Below are 10,224 nucleotides of genomic sequence, written 5' to 3' on the forward strand. Positions count from 1 at the left end.
TTACATTTCTTCGTTAAAAGATTTTTTATTTCATCATACATTTTGTATATAACATCTATAAATTCTTTTATACCTTTCTTATGATTTTGAGTACCTTCTGTGATTTCTCTCTAGCCTCTAGAAAACTCAATATATTTTTTTACTCAAAAATTTATTTCAAAACTTTCCAAAAAAAAAACCAATGAAAATCTGAATATACTTTTTTTCCCCAAAAATGAATTTGAAAACTTAAAAAAAAAAAAAAATGAAACTATCACTTAAATATACTAACCCTAGCTTATTAATGTTTTTTTTGGTTTCAGATATGTTTTTAATGTAAATGATGTTTTTGTGTACCGTTATGTATACGTGTACTGTTATAGCACACGTAAAAACACTCACAAATTATATTACATTTGATTTTTTACGCAGGCGATCGCAAGCTCTTTAAAAGCGCATTAAAAATTAATTTACAAGCCGAGATCTATTAATTTTTTACAGTGTAAAATAAAAAATGTTTAAGTAGCAAAATGCAAATTATAAAAATAAAATAAATTATTGAAATAAAAATAATTAAATATTGAAGAATGACAAATAAAAAAGGATTTTGTATAGTAAACCTCTTTTGAGAATAACTTTTTCAAAGAGTTCGTGCTAAAGCTATTTTAGTTTAGAAAACGTGAGGAGAAGACGAGAGAAAATTAATGAAGAAGTGAGCTTTTGCTTGAGTTATTTTTAAGAGACCTTGAGTTTATGTATCCATTAAGCTATAGAGCGGCTCATCCTAAGGGATATTATCGGAAGTATGACTCATTTGACCGGATAAAAGGTTCGTGAGCTGATATTATGAGATAACCTCTGGTCGAGAAATTTGTGAACTTACAAATCAAAATTATTTCAGATAACTGGTATTTCTGATGGAAAACGTCAGGAGATGAACTAAAATACAGACGGTTTCCACAGAAAGTTTTTTTTTTATTAAAGGGGATTCTACACTTTAAAATACTCTTATAGACTGTGACCTCGAGTGTTTTTGAACGTTATCGGATGAACCAAAATACGAACGGCCTCCGAAGATTGTTCTGTTTTAAAAGAGATTCTAAACGTTAGAGGACAGTTATAAACTGGGAACTGGAATGTTTTTGAATGTCATGGGTGATTCAAATACGGACGGCCGACGAAGCCAGACAAATCAATAAAACTAGAACGAATACGGATTTATGGATCTGAAGTACTGGCAATTAGGAGGCATTCTCGATAATTATCTGGATACTAATAAAGCTCTTACCATACTTTGTAAGCTCGAGCGCCAACTATACAAATTGTTTATGACTAATGGTCTCGAAGAAACTCGAGATTCTCATCATCGAAAGTCAAGGGGCGAACTAAAATACGCGCGAAAATTACAGGTCTATAGTCAGGTGAACTGATTTTGAACCTTAAGGAACTTTTATAACAGTGTCCGGAGTTACTGAGCTCGACTACCGAACACAGAAACTGATAGACCTTTATGGTTCGTGGAATTTTGAAGCACAATGTATGCTTTTTAGCAAGGAGTTCAAAAAATATTGCCGCCGAAAGTCAGTTGATAATAATTTAAGTGCAAAATGAAAATTTGACTATTTTGAAAATCTGAAGCCGAGGAACTTTTAAAACTTCAAAGAACGCGATTTCGGAAGTAAATTCAGTTATCAAAGTTAAAATGTAAGAAAATAAGAGTACAATAAAATAATAGAGTAAATAACTATCCATCTAGTTAACTAATTTGGTGCTTGGTTTTAGTTCAATTCGGGTTAGTACTATCGACACTAATGCTCTAAGTGAAACTACTAACGAATCAAGGCATAAATGAAAACTAAAGGAACTAACTAAATCAACTAAAGTAAAAACAACAAGGGAACTAAACATGAAAAGCTTTTGCAACTTAAAAAACTTACGCGCGTTTGCTTGCCCAGTTTCTTGTTTACCTGGACGCCGACACTAAGCTTCTGGCCCGTGTGCCGTGATGTCTGCTTCACCAATATGCCGATCATTTCCGTTTGCAGTTCCGGCATATCCAGGCAGTGTTGTAGGGCATTTTGTGCCAAGACGACGTGATAATCGATGCCGGGTTGATTAACAGCCACTGACATGAAGAGTTGAATGCTCTGCGAAGGAGAAATAATGAAAATATTAAGTATTGAAGAAAATGTATTTTTTCTTTTATTGAGGAATGAAGGGTTAATTCTGCAGTGTAAAATAGATGCAAAGCTTACCTTGAACAATTTAATAGCTTCGGGCTGCATGGCTTCCGAGTGTAGTGAGGTAAGCGGTGATGTGATGGCGTCTTTGGTATGCAATAAAATTGGATGGCGCCATAGAACACAATCTGGAAGACAAAGGGTGAGGTTATGAAACAATAAACAAAAAGCGGTATGAGCTTTTTACAATGGCTTTTACTTTCGGTCGACGAATTCGTATACTTTAAAGAAAAGCTCAAGCTATATGGCACTTAGTCTCAAGTTTAGCTTTAGCTTTAGAGATCTCTGACTAGTTATTAGTTGGGAAAGTACCCCAAACTGATCGGAAACTTTACGACTCTGGAGTTGTAATGGACTCATATAAAAAGAAAAAACATTTTCGAGTCTATTATCGGTCGAATACACGTCTATTTACGGTTGTGCGTAGAGAAGTAAAAGAAATTTGTCGCCATCATCGGGTCAATATTCAGTAACGAGAATCCTGGCCTTCTAATTGAGAAAACAACAACGAATTTGCTGAAATAATTCGTTCCCCAAAGTCAGTAAAATTTTACTTGTCCGCTACTGTCAGTCCGTACTGTCACTACTGAACTAAGCCGCTTTAAGAATAATAATAGAATACTCACTGGGATCTCCATCAGTCTCCATAAGTTTTTGTACGAGTTGCTCGTATTGTGTGCCAGCATTTGGACCACCACCCGACACCACAGTTAAATGGTATAGCCAATTATCACGTTCCTGCTTGCCGGGTAGTATAAGGTATGTAGGACCTTGATGTGCTGGATAAATGGCGACGGTAAGACGTGCCTGACTCTGTGTCGGCTCTTCACGCTCTTCCGAATCAGAGTCTGACACATGTTCGACTTCCTCGACGCGTGCATCGCGCATATTTATCTGACCAAGCGGATTCTAGTGGAAATTCAATGTTAAAGTGTGATTTAAATACTAAGGTTTTGCAAAACTAGCTTACCGTCTCGCCGGGCGCCTTAAAGTAGAGGAACATTTTACCCAAAAGCACACACCAACATTTCTTCGCATGCCCATTCTTCACTTTTGTGACCCAACCCTGTATGGTGGGCTTCTGATCGTCACGACTCAACAGCAGCTTGGTCGCATTGCGACGCTGCACATTCTGCAGCACCCGTATCCAATCATCCATAGTTGCATTCGAATCGGCGGTGAGATAGTAGACCTTCTTGCCAGTATCGATCTCAAAAGTGGAAGCACCTTCGGCGCGATTAATGCGACACGCCTCATCCAACATGATTTGACCTTGCGGCTTACGGTTCACATCGTGTTGGCTCTTCCAATAGGTGAGTGTGCCATTCTTAAGCACAAACCAACGTTTACGCCATGTCTTTAGTTTGCCACCGAGTTTGGCGAGATGACCCATCTAAGCGAAAGAGAAGAAAAACGTAGGCGTGAGTTTGAGTTACAGGGGATATGAGCTACAAGTCAAATTGAATGTTTTTATAGCGTCTTCTCATAAGTACTCACCTTTTCGAGCGATTCGAGCTTCTTGCTTGGCGAATCCACATACGATTGTCGCATTAGCAGCGACGGCATGGAGGCGTCCATGCATGTGGACTCTGATACCGCATCCGGCGGCAAAGCGTAATCATCCGACAGGCCTGATTCAAAGGAAATATCTGAAATTACTGTTCCACGCATGTGGGGGAGACGTAGATGATTGTTGGTAGTCGCGTGATTGTTGGCATTGTTGTTGTGATTTTGTAATGGTAATGGTAATGTATTTGTATTGGTGTAAGGACCCAAATGTTGTGTATTGTTGTATGTGTGCATTGTGTTGTAATGATTATTGTGTTTGATATTTGTGTTGTTGTAATGTGTGCTGGATATGTGCATTTGGTGAGCTTCGAAAGAGAATTTTTTTATTTGATACAAGGTTAATGGAAATGTGAGCCAAATAATTTGAATTTTGATTTAATTATTTTTTTGTTGGTTTTAAAAGGGTTAATGAGACCGGGACAGTTAATGGGTGCATATAGAAAGTAAATTATTAGAAACTTTATTTTATTTGCAAAAAAATTTTATCTTTGTAAGAAAACTACTTATGGAGGGAAAATTGAGGAAGGGTTGGACAAAAGGTTTCTAGACTACGAAACACTACTACGGGACTAACGAGATTCGGAGCGCTTAGCTACTATAAAAAACCGATTACTACAACAGCCGGCTGCGATAATCGAATTAATCTGTATTTTATCGAGCCAAGAGCTCTTATGTCGACAATCTAATCCGGTTGAGTGAGGTTTAGGATTGGGGACGTTCTTAGAGTCCATATATATACTAAGGACACAATGGTGGATATTAAAATTAGATTATCCATATAATATCACCCTAACGATGCGCTAAATTCGTAAAATTAGTAATGTTAAAAGAGCCTTATCCTTGGCTGCAAACTTCGAGGCTCTTTCTAAAGACTGTTATAGAAAAGCTATTCTGTTTTCGTCTGAGACTTTTCCTAATATTGACAACTTTATTAGTAGAATTATTTGGTCCGAGGAAGTGTACGGAAGAGATGTGGGGAGATTGGGAACATTTCCTCCCGGGTTGGAGTTCTTCTCGGTGCTCTGGCACAATTTATTGCAGATTCTTTCGCCAACAATTTAATACAATCGTTCCTGGGTCCCGTAGAGAGGAAGGCGCTGGTCCGAGCACTGAAGTTACCGTAAAAGCTCTTGGCTTCAGCGGAATAGAAAAACGTTCTTACAAAGTTTTATATAACAAAAGAGTTGCAAAGTATTAAGCATGAAGTGCTGAGGCGATCGGAAGCTAAAAGCATCTTATTTAAAAAAGGAAGACGGTAGCTGTTGATTGTAATTATTCGGTTGTCTCGATAAAAGGAACCTCTGACAACCAAACTCGGAAGATCGTGAGGAAGCTTGGCTTTGAGGATGAAGCGACTTTAAGTAAGGTAGTGGTACGAGTATGAGAACTAAAAGTGGTACTATCATAAAGAAAGTTACGAGCCACTAAATGACTTTAGAATCGGGAACTGCAAGCTTACTGGTTATACATCACCCAAAACAAAACATAAAGAACGAAAATAGTGCATACAGGTACAGTAATACATAGAGGTATTTTTAGTTAGTATTGGAGTATAGGTGTTTAGTTGTTGTTGGTTAGGTGTTACGACTAGTAGGTCTGCAAGCACAATCAACTACGTTGTTTTCCCAAAACCTTTTCGAATTTCATGCTTTCATACATACCACGAGCTTTCGTATTCTTTGGGCTCTCTGAACCGCTGCGCTTAGCCGGACTCAAACTCGACGATGTCTTTAGACTCTTCGAAGGACTCGATGCGCTACCCGACGTGGATGTTTCAGTGTTGTCGGTGCTCGATGAGTTGTGTGAATTGTGCGTAAGCATAACGGCGTGATCTTCGCCATCGCTCGAGTCATCACTGGAGTCGCCCGTGAAGGGCATGGAACGTATTTGGGAAGCGCGCTGAAAGACAAACCCATTAATTTTACCTTGTTAACTAAATGGCAAGGCGTTAACACTCACCCCTTTGACGGTGGCATAAACGGGCACCGATATATCACAGAAACCTCCGCTTGCAGTCTGCTGCTGACGTGTGGGCAACTGTGGTGTGCCCGGTACGCCATTACCGCCAGCGCCACTCTCACCGCGCGTGCTGCCCAATGTGCCGTTGTTTGAAGGTGTCGCACGTCCATGAACGCCGCCGTTCGCTAGCGTATTGCAGGCGCTATTGCTGCCTGCCGATGCCGCGCCACTTGTGGACTCCTGTATGTCGGGTGGCGGTTGTGACTGCGTCTGCGTTGGGTGCACATCCTGCTGATGTTGCACTAGGTTCTCCTCACTCACGCCAATCAGCCCATCGTTGGCTACTTGATAAATCTTCGCCTCCCAGCTGGGAAAACGATGTAATGGTGGCGTGGGAGGACGTGGTACGCCCAGATCACTGGTAGTGGTTGTGGTGCTTGAATTGCCACCGCTCGCCATCAACGCTGGATTGTTTTTCATCCAGGCGGGCAGCTTCTCACACGACGGTGTATAGATCTCAGCATAATCGTGCGCTGTATCGGTATCCGAGCTATCCGGCCGCGTTGTGGACGCTTTCGATATGCTGGCTAGTGGTGTGAGCGTTAAACCATCTACAGCCGCAACTAAATTACGTTCGAGCTCTTGCGGTTCCATACTGAGATTGCGTCGATGCTGATGATGCGGATATGAAGCGGTTAATGGGCGATTAATGATCTCTTGCGGATCTAAACTTTCGCTGCGTCTTCGTCCCTCTGCCGAATCGGCGAATTCTTGTACATCCAAACTCAGACTATTGCGCACTGGATGTGGTCCGACAATGCTGTGTCGGTTCGATTGATTGGCGATATGATTTTTTAATAGCTCCAATTGTTGATTACATTTAACATTCTGTTCGCGTAACAATTGATTTTGCTCCTCGAGTTCACGTAGTTTGTTGGTGACCCATTCTTTGATTTTGGCCGCTTTTGCTTCGACTTGTCGAGCGTCGTGTAGGCGCAATTGACGTTGCTCCTCAACTTGTATCTCCAATGAGGTGATGGTTTTCTCAGCCTCTTGGGTGGGAAGACTAGCTGATTGCTGTGCGGTTAATGTTGATTGCTGCTGTTGCTGTTGTTGGCTTTGATGGATCGGCGAGTTGGTGGCTGACTGTGGTGGTTTGGGCCATTCACTCAGCCGCTGTTCCATAGCCCGCACCTGAAATGGAGGGAAAACGGAAATCATTCATTAGTATGTGCGGAGAGAAGGTGCTGTAAGAAATAAGAAAAGTCAGAGTTCTGGAAGAAGACGTTGTTGGTACGTCTACCTTTCGTCTCAAGCTAGAAGTATCCGGGAGGTTTATTATTATTTTGGACCATTTGGTAATCATTTTTATCCTTCTCGTGCCCCATAAAACTTCGGATTTCAAAGTTTTAAGTTTAAATTCGAATTTTAATATAATTTCTCCACACATTCATCTGTCACGAACACTTTCCACCCTGCTGTGGTTGTCTGCAAAGTTTTCTGCCCACACAACCCTTTCACGCCCACAAAAGTGCAAACATATTTGAATATCGTCTAACGCCAATTAATAGTTAACGACCCAAAACCAGTTGGCGATAAAGTTAATTTAATTTAAAACTTTGCACATTTCTTTACCCGACGCTGAGCGCATCAATTTGGTTTGCGTTAAAGAAACGCCCAGATCGAATTACGCGAAAAGGGGTTGCAGGCGCTCACAGTGACGCACACTTGAGTCATGCAAGCCGCGGGTGTGCTGGCGCTACCATCAGCGCAAGGTCTTACTTGTAGTCTGATATCTAAGTAATCTTGCTGCGTAAAAGACGTCACCACAGCGATTTTATGGCATGACAAGGACGAGAAAATAGTCTTCGCTGCATAGTAGCGTGCCTAAGACGCCCGCCGAAGCCGTCGACACGCGTGTAGACAAAGAGTTTATAAAACTTGGCGTGAAACTTAGATATTTAGGTGTTTGTGTTGTTGGTTTTCAGTTGTTTATTACGCCAATAGCGAGCAGTGTGTGTAAGAGAGGAAGGAAGGTAGCAGCTTATCCGGCACTACAGTCTTCACAGCCTCCGTTTGGCGCATGAAATCACGATACGCGAATCACGCATGCGACAAATTAAGTTATTGTGTTCCATTGTAATGTTAACAAGCAGTTAGATGAGAGTAAGCGACTGCAGCAAGAATGAGTGTAAACGAAGTTCTTACAGTTTAAGGATTCAGCGAAGTAAGAGAAATCCTAGTAGCGGTTAAAGCTTAGCACAAAGTTAGGGACACTATTGAAACAAGATAGCAGTCTTAATTTGTGCTTAAGTTCGATAACTGCGAAACATACTTTAAAAGGTTCCGGATGCTGTTGATCAGATTAAAGTGTTAAAATGGGCAAGCCCATCTTTTAAAAGAGTCGGTAAAGAGCATTGGATAGCTACCGCAGCAAAATTAGGCCCTGTGACTGAAGAAACATCTATTCTCAAGTTCGGTGGTGAGAGAGATGTACTCACTTAGGCTCAGAGAGAAGGCTATCCTGATCAAGGCTACGGATTATAAATTCAAGGTCGACAAAATTTTAAATGAGACTGGTTATGGCCTATTTCAAATAAAGTAGATCCTTCCAAGAAACAGCCAGCTAAAAGCTCGATGGTGAGAGAGATGAACTCAAATCTAGCTTAACCAAGGTATGAAATATGATTTCAAAGCGCAGATGAAATACATAGTGGTTCTAATCCAAGGTAGCCACTTTCCTTGTTATTTATTCAACCACTTGCAATTTATTGCACTAAAATGCAACCCTAGCCGTTCTACACCGTCAAACGTAAGACAAAAGCAATTAAGTTGTGTGAGTAAAGTTTGTAAAAAACTATTGGCGCAATTGAGAACGATGCAGGTAGAGAAATGAGTTGATTAAATTTCCAAAGCATTTACGAAGTGTTTCCATTGTTTCTTGTAAAGTGCAGAGGAAGCTGTGAAAAAGTGATAAAGTCCAGGTGACCTGAGGCGTTAAGCAGAACTTTAAGAGTTTTAGAATCAGTGTAGTTAGTAAGTTGTAGGGCGTTTACGCGCGCATTGGCGTTAACAGTAACATTAAACTTTAGTATTTCTTTCTCAAATCTTGCTTTAGCATGCAATTAACGGTTCCGCTAGGTGTGTGTTGTTGTACAAGATTACCTGCACACATTAATTATGCTGCAGCGCAAAGATAACGCTATGCTGTCAAAGCGTAAGATCAATTAAGTACGGATACGCACACATACATACATGAAGACATATGTATAAGCAATCAGTGTGCTGAGACACTGAAGTTGTGCTTACTTATTGAGCTGAAGAAAGATTTAAGGATTTAAGTGGCAATTTCGTGTGGAGACAATAGCTTTTGTTCATTTGAAATCAGAAGATAGCAGGCAGGTTGGTTTATTTTAAGCTAGTAGTGTGCTATTGGCTGCTAAGCACATTGATTAAAGTGAAACTTTAGTTTACCAGGTGCATGCGAATGCCAGATCTTTTGGAAATACTCTTTATATTAAATTTTTAGGAAAATTGTCACATTATAAGCCGTCGTTTAGTTATACCATTCTATGTTTTTCGATGTTTTTTTATAAGTTTTAATATTGTGTTACGTTAACTCAGATTATGAAATTATTTGTTTTTGCATTTTATATGTTGTTATTACCATGACATGTGTTGCTATGTCATTCTATGTTATGCAATGTTTTTTACATAAAAAGTTAAGTACATAAAAATTTATTTAACTGATTTTAATAAATTAGGATTTTTTAACTAAATTCATTATTTCTAAAACTGTTATTATGTTTTTTATGCTAGGTTATTTTATCTTAGTTCATTTTTTTTTTATATATTTTACCATTTATAGCATCATAAGTTACTTCGAAGTTATGTCGTTCAATTATATTATATTATCACTTTCTATGTTTTGCGATGTTATATTAATTTAATTTTATTATCAGTTTAATACTGTTTTTATTTTAACTTTTAAGTTCCACAAATTTCACTTAATTGGCCTTAAATTATTTTTAGTTGCTCATTGCTATGTTTTTCAAGCGGTATTATTTTTTTTATGGAGTGTTATGTTAACTCGTTTTGTTTGATTTGTTTTGTTAATTAAGCAATACAATACTATATTATTCTATGTTCTGCGATGTTTTGTTAGTTCAATTTCATAATTGAATCTATGTTATTTTATGCACATTTTATATATTTTTAAGATATTCTTATTTATGTTAAGCAGAAAATTTGGTTTTACTGACTTAATTCAATAAATTAATATTTTATTTTAATTTTCATTATGCGGTACTATGTTTGTAGGGAATCCTATGTCAAGTCAACTCATATTTTTATATATTTTTTTCCAATTTTATGCTATAAAAGTTGTTTTTTAAGTTATCCAATCCAATTTTTTGTCATTCTATGTTTTGCGAAGTTTTCATAATTTTTTTGATTATTTTCAAAGATTTTAAATTGT

The 10,224-nt window shown here is 38.7% G+C and overlaps 1 protein-coding gene across 9 annotated transcripts in view; it reads right to left on the reverse strand.

The window, feature by feature from the left end:
- The window catches only part of LOC108973961 (uncharacterized protein CG43867), a 257,468-nt gene that overhangs the window by 8,041 nt on the left and 239,203 nt on the right, over positions 1-10,224 (reverse strand). For 4 of the 9 annotated variants that reach the window (XM_018941518.1, XM_018941514.1, XM_018941516.1 and 1 more), the window contains 7 exons: positions 5,748-6,941; positions 5,450-5,687; positions 3,717-4,093; positions 3,190-3,612; positions 2,846-3,128; positions 2,235-2,347; positions 1,947-2,126 (listed from right to left, as the gene is read on the reverse strand). In XM_018941518.1, coding sequence (XP_018797063.1) covers positions 1,947-2,126; positions 2,235-2,347; positions 2,846-3,128; positions 3,190-3,612; positions 3,717-4,093; positions 5,450-5,687; positions 5,748-6,941 — 2,808 coding nt within the window. Of the gene's footprint in view, positions 1-1,916; positions 2,127-2,234; positions 2,348-2,845; positions 3,129-3,189; positions 3,613-3,716; positions 4,094-5,449; positions 5,688-5,747; positions 6,942-10,224 lie in introns of all 9 variants that reach the window. The other 5 variants (XM_018941517.1, XM_018941523.1, XM_018941520.1 and 2 more) reach the window with 4 other exon arrangements.

Source organism: Bactrocera latifrons, unplaced genomic scaffold (genome assembly GCF_001853355.1).
Source record: "Bactrocera latifrons isolate USDA-ARS-PBARC rearing strain unplaced genomic scaffold, ASM185335v1 scaffold_51, whole genome shotgun sequence".
Lineage (NCBI taxonomy): Eukaryota > Metazoa > Arthropoda > Insecta > Diptera > Tephritidae > Bactrocera > Bactrocera latifrons.